Genomic DNA, 12,940 nt, shown 5'->3' with positions numbered 1-12,940 from the left:
CTGGAGTCCATATGGTAGAAAAAATACTTTAGTGCAGAGAAATGGCAGCTTCCACGAGCCACACTCTCTGTGTAGTACCGTAATCGGCGTCTACACAGCTGTTAGGACCACAAGTAGGCAATTCACACAGGAGGTATACCGCCAGAGTTGCCGAACATACAGGAGGTGTCGAGGCTACACAATAGCTAAAATAATGCTACAATAAGCATTCAGGAAGAAGTAGCAGTACAGCTACGAAACGCGTAGGATAATTGCTTGTCTTATTATTGCTTATTGTAGCATTATTTTAGCTATTGTGTAGCCTCCACACCTCCTGTATGTTCGGCAACTCTGGCGGTATACCTCCTGTGTGAATTGCCTACTTATGGTCTGAACAGCTGTGTAGACACCGATTACGGTACTACACAGAGTGTGAATCGTGGAAGCTGCCATTTCTCTGCGCTAAAGTATTTTTTCTACCATGTGGACTCCAGTGTGTTTAGAATCATATGATTCTGTGGACATATTAACATGGACTGAAAAGTTTATTGAGTCCCACAGTTAACTTAAAAAGTTACCGCTCTGGACTACAGTATACTGTTTATCAGCTTACACCTGCTGTGGGAGGTTCCCCCGATGAGACGCTTGTTCCGGTTTGGAGTACTAGTGCTACCCGAGTGAGAAAGCCACCATCCGTGAGGGGAGAAGACGGTGTACCGAGACCATCAGTGGCGTCCAACCCGAGGGTCCCGTTCCAGCTTGCTGTCCCAATTCACAGCTTGGTAACATATGTGTTAAACACGAGATGCTTATGTTCTATATACTTGATGTACGCTGAATATTTTTCCCTTTTATAATATAAAATATTTTTATATACTTCACTATGAGCGTATTGCGCTGTATTCTTTTTATCTTTCTAGTGCTCCGGGGGTGTTGAGCCACCTCCATTTTCCAGCTGCAGACGCTCTCCAGTTATCTGCACAGTATTGTATGTATTTCATTATTTTCATAATCGTGAACTTAAGGGTGTTAGTTATTACACTTTTAGTTTGTGTCACTAGTTACCTTTACACAGTTTAAGGCTTACTCTGGTTGCGCACAATTTTCTGTATGTTACCCAAAGGGTTAACAGTCATTAACCGATGTTTATGGTAGATCCTGTGTGCGGATCTGCTTCATTGTTCATTTTTCCCCCTCCCCCAAAACTAGGGGTTTTTTGTTTTTTTTTTAATGGATATTTTTACCTGTTCTTATTTCACTGGCATCAGTTGCTACCATAACAACTTCACATCTTAAAGCAGCAGTACGCGCTGATTGTAAAAAAATTAAATGCATAAACAAATGGCAATCTGATTCTCCATTCAGGAGATAAGCGTACAAAATATTACGTGGTCAGAAGGTTAAAATGAAGCCTTCCCCACAGCCCATGATCATACCTGAATGTTTAACACACAAAAAGAGCAAGACATGCTGCTCAGGGGGGCAAGCTACTAACATTATGCTACTAACATGCTGCTCAGGGGGGCAAGCTACTACCAATAGGCTTTTGTGAAGATTGCTGCTTTGAAGTACAAAAGTCTTCACTAGGGCAAAAAGATGCAACTTTTTTTTTAATGAGTAGATCAGATTTCTGTGTTAAAAAGGTGCTGTCCTATTTATCGAAATGTATTTGATTTTATAGTAGAATGAAATCATGAAAAAAAAAAAAAACAGGTGTCATTATAACTTTTATTGGCCCAATGGCTATAAATACACATGCTTTTAGTGATTGTGTGCCAGCATTCTTTGTTGCTTCAACATTCACTCATCTTTTCTTTAATCCCTATATTTATATTAGTGCAGTGTTCCCATGCTTTCAGTGTGATATATACAGATTAACATGCACACGTGTTTATATATCAGATCAACACAACAGCCACATAATCTCATTATGGGCCAAGTGATGTGTCGAGATATAACACACACACACACAACAAGGAGTGCTGCAGCCAGGTACATTTTGATGGTAATGGATATTACTGATCTCGTATTTACAGCTCCCCCACCACAAAAAAAAACCCTTGAAATGTTATACACTAGTAAATTCCCTTTAACTTCTTCTACAAGCCCCTTTGTGCCACTCCTTCCAGATTATATATATATATATATATATATATATATATAACATCGCCGGAAGAAGAGATCAGTGTATCTCGAAAGCTCGCACAAATAAAAGCATTTCGTTAGCCACAGAACGGTATCATCTATTTATTTTTTGATTATTGAAGCTCGGCTAACACGGTACTGATACCTCTACATGGATATATATATATATATATATATATACACATATATAATGGCTATGTCTTGTATAGTGCTGACAGTGTGCGCGGCGCTGTACATAAGTGTGTTTGTAGGCACGCATTCCCGCCCCGGAGAGGCACAGGAAGATAAAGGGACGTGTCCAAGGTTACAAGGCACAGACGACAACGAAACTTACACCAGGCTCCCCTGTTTCACACCACTTGCCATTATTCCAAGTGTCTTCACTCACTGAGCTGCTGCGTTACCATCCCCTTCGGTCACTCGCACATACATACATACATAAATGTATATATTCCAAAAATTACCAGGTTTGACACTGGCAAAGAGACAGCACAACAAGTTATTCCAAACCCATATGTATTAAAACATTCCGGCACCGCAACCAATGGTTTCATGCATATGCTTTTTGAATAACTTGGTGTGCTGTCTCTCTTTGCCAGTGTCAAGCCTGGTAATTTTGGGACTATTGGGCTTTTATGGGGCACGCACCTGTCTCTATGACATGGAAGGTGGAGCACGTTTCTGGATTCGCCTATACATATATTTTACCTGCCTTCCCGACTTCAGCTCTTTCAGATCCTCAAGCGCTTTCGTCACTTCCGGGGACGGCCGGACCTGACGACTTGGCGTGGGTTGCGTCAGAGGAGGCAGTGCGCATGCGTGCCTGAGAGGAAGCCGGAGGGAGTGAGGAGGGGGAGAGGCGGGGTGTTCTATAAACCCCGGGCTGGATCGCAGGACCCGGATGTCACCAGAGGAGACCGGGCCTGAACATGCCTGTGACAGGGCCTCTGTGACGTCACTGACACTATTGTAGTGCCCCTGTATTTCCCGCGTATTATTATTACCCAAAGCCATAGACATTTTTGTGAATCGGAGATGCTTTTAAAGAGGCAAAAGCAGTGACTGTTTCTATGCAGGTTTCTGGTCAAAAAGCAAACCCGATGGGGATGACCTCACGCGGTGACATCACTGTACTGAAGTCTGGGAGATCATATGACCACACAACATGAATGTCACACAAAGCCATTGTGAATTCAATGACTATGCAAAGAGCCCAAGTGATGGTCCTTGGGAGCTAATGCAAGAAGCTTCGAGGATGGCTTATGAAACTTGCAAGTGGCCATAGTAGACTCTTGAACAATGAGGTCCACCAGTGCAGAACCACTGTTGTCCCACATCAGGGGACTTTATACGTTTATTTAAACATAGCCATTAAACTTAGCATAGGTTGAACTTGATGGACGCAGGTTTTTTTTCAACTTCATCTACTATGTACAGTAACTTGTCATACTGTGTCATTGTCAAAATGTAACAAGGTTCATGGTTGCAGGTGCTATATAATCATGCTCTTACACAGCTCAAAATATCACTAAAAAAGAAGACTGTGCCACACGTGAAAATTCGTAAGGGGCATGTGGTACTAGGAAAATACAGGAAGTCTATCTTCTAATAAGGAGAGTTTGCCATTAGGTTAATAAGTGAATACAAAAAAATAAATAATGAAGCAATGTAAAGAAGGTAATAAAAAAATATATAAGGGCTGATGTATCAAAGCCTTCCAGGTGCAAAATCAGGACCAAGAAATGTATTAAAAGTAAAAGTCCTGATTTATATATTCCCTCTTGTATTCTGCAATTCTGTGCCTTCGTTATACTATCGCACAGCAAAAAGAGTGGTATTTTTGTTTTAGGGTTCATGATCTAATTTTCTTGATTCCAAATAAAACAGTCATTTTGTCAACCAAATAATTAATGTGCTCCAAAAATACCACTACTAAACAAAATAATGTTGTTGAAATATACCATCATTTTTCATTGAGATTCTTCTAGTGCTGTTTTTATAAATGGTATATACATTTTTTTATTTTATATAATAAACATGCAAATAGATCAAAACAAAAAACTCCCTCTAAACACTGCAGATAGCAAAATAAAAGGAAGGTGTCACAGAAAGAAGCGTTTATTACAAGTACATCTCCTGCTCATCCACAACATCCTTCAGAGTCCAGTCCAGCTTTTGCATGCAGCAGCCTGGCAGCTCTGGGAGGAAGGCCCTTTGCATGCACTCAGGTTGAAGAGCCTCAAATGGCAGGGAAATTAGCTGGATCTGGAGGGAGGACTCAAGCTGTCCTTTGTTCTCAGAGGCTGTAGGGATCCAAAAAAAACAGAGAAAGAAATAAGAGAGGGATCAGGAAAAGGAATAATAGTAATACAAGGAAAGAGGAGGGGAGAGAAAGGACACAATCTAAAGGTAACATTGTGCTCCCTCCTTGATCATCTGAGTGGTCTGCTGGGTGCAGCTTGTGCACTGAAGCTCTTTGTCCAGGCAGGTCCTGCTCACAGTCCAGCACAGGATCCAGGGACCTGGAGGAAGCCCTCAGCTGAGCCCCGATGCCCTGGAGCTGGGTAGGATGAATACAGTGTAAATATCAAATGTATTCAATTATTTCTTTTATCTGTTTTCTGCCCATTTGTTTTTGGCTCAGCCCCATCCCCCCACCTACTCCCCCCCCCCTCCTTCCGCCTCTTTTTTTTTTTTTTTTTTTTTTTACACCCACCCCTACATCCATCTCCCACTTGGTCGCTTCTAACATAACATACAGCTCTCCCATCGATTCACAGCTTGGTGGGTGATCCCATTAAAGTCCAGCGGGGAGGCAACTGGTGTTTGAGTGTGTGTGCGTCTGTGTGGAATAGGCTGGCAGTAGCAGTGAAGTCCATGGGGTGTGTGGGAGGAGAGGGGGTCTTCCCTACACAGTGACGTATATCGGGTCAAATCATTAGATGTCAATGGGGATTATCATGACTGTTAAAATGCTATTATAATGTATGCACGGGAGTCAGCCAGGGTATATGCTTTGTAAACACTACATTTTTGTAACCTCTTTGGTGTTAGGGGGGATAGTGATGCATTGCCATGCGGATCTGTAGTGACCTGATACTCTTAAAATGTAACACATACTGATGGTCAAATGCAGATGCACACACGCACAAAGACACGCTTGTAAATGCAATGATACACACAGGTTTGCACATGTAGACTGGCACGTGTAATACACACATACTGGTAAAATGGCAATCTTGTGCTGCTTTGCTTTTTGTATGGGGGCTAGAGGTTTGTGAAGAAGTCGAGTGCAACGCCTTCATAGGTGAGGAAGATTTGGGAGACTATGTACCCCTCCACCATAAAGTCAGGAGTGGAAAGCCAGTAATTTGGTTGTAGACGAAGGTGTTGTCCTTGTGTTGTTGGGATGCTCGAGGTCCCATAGAAACAATTTATCTCGCTGTGAGTGCTCATTCTCTGCGGCCTGCAACGTTATGCTGAGTCCTCCGACAGGCAAAAGGGTGAATGTCGTATTGTAAAAGCACTCCGATATGTAGGCCCATGTTTAGTAAACGCTGCTATTCCATAAGACACAGGATTCACTTGAATTCGCCATAAGTTATATTTCAGAGAGGTATCTTTATGGAGCAGCCCTGCTTAGTAAAAATGGCCCTTGACAGTTTAAAGAACTGAAAGCAGTGATATATAAAAAGGGGGATCTGAACCATAAAATGGCGTTTCAATGGATAAGTTCTGATTCTTATAAGGGAGAGTCTGTTGAAGTTCTAAGGCTGTGATTATAGTGGCTGTGCGCCTGTCGCGAGGCGACGGAAGACGTGACGTCATGTGAGCGTTTCACCCTCATTGGCTGCACCCCGCACTTGACCCATCTGTCACGTGAGCTCTATGGGCTGCCTCATAGAGAAGAGGTCGGTCTGCTAGCGCAGCGCGTGCAGTCACTGCCACTATAATTGCGGCCTTAGACAGGTGATGCTAAAATCAGTGAGCCTTACAGAAAATCACTTTCACAATTTAAAGCCGCAGTCTGCGCTGATCACCATTGTTTTGCATTTTTTTTTTTTTTTTTAAACATACTTTTAAGAGGTTACTTTGCTCTTTCCAAAGTTGTTTTTAATCCAATTATCTGTTCTGGAAATATAAGAGTTTGAAATATTAAGTGTGTGGGAGGTTAAAATGGAGCTCTGCCCAGTCTAAAGAGGTTCTGAAAAATGAATTTTGAGAGAGTGCCACGCAAGATAATAACATAGCCTTCTTGGGTGGGGGATTGCGGCTTTAAATGTTTAATAGCTTTGCAGATATACTGTAGGTTTGTAACCCTAACTGGGAAAAGTATATAGTACATAGAGTCAATTTGTGCCTGTGTACAATAACCTATTTGAGAACTGTTCCTGTGTGTTTCACTCGGTTTGGTATAGGGGGTGATTTTGAAGGGCAGCAGAGCAAGTGGGAGATTGAACATATTTTGGGCGAACTAATAAAGCTTACATGTAAATATTGCTGTGTATCCATAGCTTATGCAGATCCTAAGAGTGCCGTTTGTGAGACGTGTTTTATGCATTTGTTTTTATTTGTATAACGGGGCACTCTTTTATAAATAAGAAAACAAACGTATTTTTACAAATATAATTTGGCGTTGCTGAGCGTATTCAGATTTATGTACAATCTTTATGTTTGTTTCATGCTATTGTCAAACACAAAAGGTCTCTGGAAGAGTTCAACTGCACTGCAGTAGAAACATAGAAAGGTGTAGTTCCAAGCTAAATCAAATGAAACTCATGCCTGGGACATATTTGACATGCAGGTGGTGTGCATAAATCCCCATCTGTTATCACTGAGATGAGCAAACGCCATTAAAAATCGTGCCCCTGCTCTAAGTGAGAAGAATGAAATAATATTTGTCAATTAAAAATAAACACCATCAAAATGTAACGTGTCACGAACATTAGTTCACTTTCACCGACAAATAAGTGGGACTGCACCTGTAAGAGCAGCCTAGCCAGCCCATTGTCAGTCACTGCTCAGCCTCATCACGAAACATCCTCGGCAACAAATCCGGGCCACAGGTGGGTTGTGGTTCCCATGGGGTTGATGGCCACATTTTGCTGCCTAGACCTGCTTATCCCCGTGACTGTGCAGCAGTTATTACAGGTATTGGACAGGTTGAGATAAAGGAAAATGATATTTATTCTCTCCATATGTAGAAGGCAATATTTTGTATCTTATGTATTGTATTTTACAAGTGCAGTCCAAAATGAACCAATGACTGTAACCATGCTAAAAGGGTTGCATTCAGTTGATTAACATGTATAAAAAAAAACAAAAAAAAAGATGCATATGTAATTAACTGAAATTTAGTTTGGAAAGATGGTCAATTGAGACTTGGTGGGCTTCAATATCCTTTTTATTAAATGAGCTGAACGGGACTTTGCACAGGCAAACCTCACCACCGCACTCTCCTCAAACCTTAACTTTATTAGCCTTCTAACAATGGCACAGCGGGCCGCGGGTGAGTGAACTTCCGATTAGACAAGCTTTTCTTCGGAGGGGGGGAACGCAGCGTCAAATGACATTATGACGCTGCGAAGCTCAGCTGGTAAGGGGAGGGGGGCGCGAGCAGAACAGAAACAGGAAAGTTTGCGCACCCCTGATGTAAGGCATAGTGTGGAAGAGAGCACTTGGATGTGCCTGGGACATCAGAGGGCAAAGGATATACACTAATGTAATAACTTTTTATTTATATAGTGACTTTCTCCCAATGAGACTCAAAGCAGTTCAAGCTTCCGTTAAAAAAATAAATATATATATATATATTCTTTTTTCCATTCAATATGTGCATCAATACAATCTGCACACTGACGAGTGATTAGCTAAGCTGCAGATCGATCCGTTCTCCTGTAATGGATCGCTTATCTCTGGGTTATTGCCGGACTACATTACCCAGAATGCGAAGTCCTGTGGGGAAGATCATGTGACCAGGCCGTTACTAGATGCAAGAGAGAGGGTAGGGCTCGATAGCCAGGAAGGGGTGGGACTTTGTAAATGGTTTCTATAGAAACACAAATGCTTGTTAAATTAGAAGACATTAAAAAGTATTTTCTCATAGTACAGAACAGAATTATTAAAAAAAAAAAAAAGAAAGTAGGATACTGCTTGAACTGCTGTTTTCAGCGACGACGCTCGCGCCAAAAAGGAACAGGACTCCAATGCGGCTGTCCATAGAGCGCGGTGGGGTGACCGGCACTTTGCACAACAAACTTGTTTGATTTTGCCACGTGATGGGGAGGGTCACGTGAGCGGGGTTGGCACCCACCGTGCGATGCTACAGGCCAGGGATCGCTTGTAGTACAGGTGCACATGATGTCAGGCCCTCCAGTTGCGCGCGCCTGTACTATGGACGAGGCCTTAGACTACAGTTGTTTATGTATCAGTAGATTTTGATTTATGAGGGGGTGAACGACCACATTTTCGTATGATATGTGTAGTGGGATTGCAGTCTCTACTTTTGTTTTTTGTTTTTTTTTATATGAAGGTATCATTTAGTAAAACGTCAGCATATTTCCCAGGCACCTAAAATACTGTTATAGTGGTAAAATGCTATTTCTATAAAATTTTCATAATATTTAACAGTAGTGACAAAACTAACTTATCCTACATGAAATAGACAGTCTCGCAAAAATCTATGTAAATAAATGACGTATAAAGAAAAAATGTTACAGAAATAAACTAGTAAAAAAAAAAAAAATTATATAATATTTGAACACCTTTTTTGTTGTAAGCTTTTAAAAGTACAATGTTTGCCATTATCTAACTTGAAGCTCCTGGTGTTAGCTCAGTGAATCATAAGGATGAAATTGAGTTTTGGAATATGACACAGCAAATTGATTCATTCTCTGATTACACCTATGATGTGAATGAGAAAATTGGGAAGGCATTGTGGGGTTTAAATGACCTGAGATGGAGTCCAATTTTGGATGATCCATGGTAGAAAATGCAGTGAGTATGTTGTAGTGTACACACACACACAATTTTTTTTTTGTTTTTTGTTTTTTTAAAGGAGCCATAGATAAAAGGGGAGGAGAGACCGAATTCAACCCCCCCACCAACTTTTAGCCCCTAAAAATTCTAGCTGGCGCCTAGCCTTCATTTTTTTTGTTTACCCCTGCAAAGTGTGTGTGTGTGTGTGTGTGTGTCCCCTAGAACATAAGCGCAGCGAAAACCACCTCCATGGTGCAGAACACTTTTTTTTTTTAAATCAGATTTTAAAAAAAGATCTAAATTTCTAGTAAATGCACTCTCAAACATTTCAGTTAAATACCACATAGGAGATTTTATGTTGGCTTGCGCAGGGACAGATCCTCCTCATCCTGAACTGTTGCGTCTACAGGCTCCTTCTGCTCTGTTGCGTCTCTGTTGGGTCGGAACTTCGGAGGGGTGCAGCCTGGTGATGTCATAGATGAGGTAAGTGGAGCAGCCAGTCGGTTACCACAGCAACCCAACGCGTTTTGGAAGTTCTTTGTTCCTTTCTCAAGAGTAGACGGCTGTGTAGTGAGCATTTTATAGTCCCAAATATTTTCACTATTTTAGATACTGAACCAATTGGGATCATATGTATATGAGATGGATAAATACATGTTATTCAAATAAACAAGCAAGCAAACATTCAAAATCAATATACCATAAAGCATCAAAACTGTACATGGATGTATAAATAGATGAAGAACATTTCTATAATAAAACATTGGAGATCACATAATGGCTGAAGAACAGCCAATAGGAATATTTAGATAATTCTAATGGAACATACTAAATGATGGGAACAATATTTAAAGGACATTGCCATACTGCCCAGTATACAGCCGTGTATCCATGGAGAAAGGAAGCAAGGAATTCCCAAATAAGTATGGTTGCTGTGGAAAACCGCCTTGTCGTCCTGCTGAAATCTTCTCTGTGACGTCACCACGCTGCGCCTCTCGGGAGTTCTGGATCAACAGAATATTGATGTAAAATAATTTTTTTTCAAAGACATTCACACCATTTTTTTTAAGCTCCCTAATAACAGCCCTGATCACTTAAACATTGGACTTCCTGCTTCAATCTTTTTTCTGCTAGGTCCGAGCACACATTCAAAACAGTTTTTGTTTACCAACCTCTTTTATATACTACATTCTGGCCTATGTTTGCCAAGAGATTCAAGCCCATATTTACAAAGTAATGCTATTCCATATGTCACCTTCCAGTGCTGGAAACCCATTTCTAACCCGTTTACTTCAATGGGCTGTAAGGAGTCTGATGGAGCAGCACCACTTAATAAATACGCATTATAAAGCGACTGCTAAGAAACAGAACACATTAATTCATGTAATCCCCCCTTTTTTTTGTATGTAACAAAGAGTAAAATTCCTAGAGCAGGCTGATTTCTGTATTAACGTTTTGTGGGAAGTCTTGATTAGGATCTACAGTGTAAACTGTGGCTATTGATGGGACCTCACTGTCCTTTCAGTTATTTTTCATTGCTTTGTAAAACAATGAACTCGTTTGGCCGCCTTGTTAATTTCTACTTTAAGAGGAAGTAAGGAAAATGAGCTGGCAATGGTGATCATGTGTATATTTAGTACACCCCCAGCCAAGGTGTGACAGTTCTGGGAGGCTGGCTGCACGGGCAGGCTTAAAGCTGCAGTTCAAGCTATCGTATGTGGTTTTGTTTTTTTTAATTCAATATGTGTATCAATATAATTACGCACTGACAAGTGATTAGCTAAATAAACAAGAGTTTATTTTGGTCGGAGGCAATAGGGAGCAGCACTATAGAGAGAGGGCAACAACTCCCCTAGAATGGGGAAAACGGGGGACTCTTAGTTCGCTAGGTGCAGGGCGCTGCCTAAGCGGTGACAACTCCTGTCCACAAGACACACAGGAGCCAACGGAATCCCACCACAGTTACTCGGGCGCAACCCTCTCAAATAACATACAAGGGGGTGACAAGCGGCACCCAGGAGCCGCGATGGAAACTAGAATACAGAAAAGGTACCAAAAGGGGTCCAGGTGCAAGGAGGGGTACAGATGAGGAAGCATAGGCCGGAAAGCATAGTCTAAGGTAGGCGGCATGGAAGAGCGTAGTCGGATAGGCAACGGTTGGTAACGGGAATCTAGCAGAGAGACATGGGTCTAAAAAGGTGACAGGTCTAGGAACCAGGAAAGCATCCAACAACAAGGAGAGCTCAGAGTGCATAACCTGTTGCAGCAGCAAAGAGGTAAGGCACTACATTGTTTTATATAGATCTAAAACCCAGGAAGTTACTGAGCAGGACAACCAGCAATAAATCCTGAAAAACCAGAGCGGACAAAAGGTACTAATCCTGGGAAACCAGACGAGGTCTTCTGTGTAGTCAGTACCTAACAGAAGCTAGCTTACCCTGGATGCCACCTCGACTTGTCTGTTCCTGGATATCCCAGTGACAAGGGATGACTGCCCCAGGTTCAAGATATTTTGGTCTGTAGATACTGAGATCAACCATGAACAACTGTGGAGTCCTGATTGGCGTCGACTTATATAGTTTTCTGGCCTCCGTTCGGTCGGCACCAGGTTCTCCATGTTTCCAGTCAGCGGATACCTTTCATCCACTGAGCCAATCAAGAATGAGGGGTGAGTCAAGAATTAACTAATCAGGGCTTAAGGGCAGTCCCAAGGGGTGGGACTTGGAAGATTGGGAAATTAGAACTGACCAAAGGAAACTGAATTCATACCCCATTTCATGATTTCAGTTGCATACCTCCCACAGGGCTCGACCCCCTCACTGCTAGTGAAAGAAATGCTCCATTTGTGGAGTGTGTACTCTCCCAGGAAGCATGCTCACCCTTCCCCCCACCACCATTGTCCATAAGCACTGCTCCTGGCCCTTATGCATAGGCTATCCCTCTGAATCAATGTTTGCCTAATACTAGCCATTGTCACTGGCCCATGCAAGCAGTAAGACACATACAAAGTGAACACAATAAACATTACATAGAAATGCAGTAATCTGATGTTAAACATTTATCACGATTTGCAAGCCATTTTGTAACCCTGGGGTGGCACGGTAAGCCTTTTGTTGGGTTGCCATCTTGACTAGTAGGGGCTGCAAGCGTTGCTGGGTCTGGGTAGGAGAGAAGAGGTTAATCCAATACTTGCCGGGGTTGCAGAGGTACACGTATTAGTAGTCCGTAAGCCAAGGGTCTGGGATTGGAGAGGTACTCGTAGTTGAAGTCCGTAAACCAGGGGTCAAGAGCCAGAGAGAATCCACAACAAGCCGGGATGGTACACGTAGGTTAACTGCAAGAGAACTTAGACCAGACAGGGCTAGACACAGCAGGCACACGCAGAGGCTACACTTGATTATGCTCAGCAATGAGACTGAGCACTGACTGGGTCTTTATACAGGAATTGACCAATGACTTGGGAAGCGGAGCGGAGGCGCGACCTCAGCGGAAGCTGGGATAGGTGCAGGCAGACAAGGGGCTCGTTGGTAGCTTGACAAAGCTGGGGATCGTTGTGCAACGTCACGCACCTCCACCGCGACTGAGGGGGCGGAGCTACGCTCTGACACTCTGGAAGAGGAGCAGGTGCATGCGCGCTCTCTAAGCCGAGTGGGGGTGCGCGCACCAGCGGGGGGAAGAGCGGAGGCTGCAGTACTGGAAGTAAGAGAGGAGGGAACACGCCGCAAGGGACGTGTTCCCTGATTCCTCACAGTTAGTCCCGGAGAATCGCAACTTCAGGAAGGTGTGGGATTATGGTACAAAATGTTGCAACATTTTCCTGTTAATTTATTGTAGGTTG

At 42.5% G+C, this 12,940-nt stretch overlaps 2 protein-coding genes across 11 annotated transcripts in view; one reads left to right on the top strand and one right to left on the bottom strand.

Annotated features, from left to right (window-relative positions):
• The window catches only part of LOC142487220 (uncharacterized), a 52,233-nt gene extending 49,291 nt beyond the window's left edge, over window positions 1-2,942 (bottom strand). The window contains exon 1 of one of the 5 annotated variants that reach the window (XM_075586098.1): window positions 2,833-2,942. The gene's annotated coding sequence lies outside the window, so the exon portion shown is untranslated. Of the gene's footprint in view, window positions 1-2,772 lie in introns of all 5 variants that reach the window. The other 4 variants (XM_075586093.1, XM_075586097.1, XM_075586094.1 and 1 more) reach the window with 4 other exon arrangements.
• A 1,443-nt stretch (window positions 2,943-4,385) lies between these two features.
• MSANTD3 (Myb/SANT DNA binding domain containing 3) overlaps window positions 4,386-12,940 on the top strand; it is a 52,847-nt gene continuing 44,292 nt past the window's right edge. For 3 of the 6 annotated variants that reach the window (XM_075586090.1, XM_075586091.1, XM_075586086.1), the window contains exon 1: window positions 4,550-4,704. Coding sequence is in view for 4 of the 6 variants with exons in the window: in XM_075586091.1 (XP_075442206.1) it covers window positions 4,694-4,704 (11 nt within the window). In the remaining 2 variants the exon portion in view is untranslated. Of the gene's footprint in view, window positions 4,718-12,940 lie in introns of all 6 variants that reach the window. The other 3 variants (XM_075586092.1, XM_075586087.1, XM_075586088.1) reach the window with 3 other exon arrangements.

Source organism: Ascaphus truei, chromosome 2 (genome assembly GCF_040206685.1).
Source record: "Ascaphus truei isolate aAscTru1 chromosome 2, aAscTru1.hap1, whole genome shotgun sequence".
NCBI classification, from domain to species: Eukaryota; Metazoa; Chordata; class Amphibia; order Anura; family Ascaphidae; genus Ascaphus; species Ascaphus truei.
Note: the sequence above shows the minus strand (reverse complement) of the source record. Positions and strands in the feature narration are given on the sequence as shown.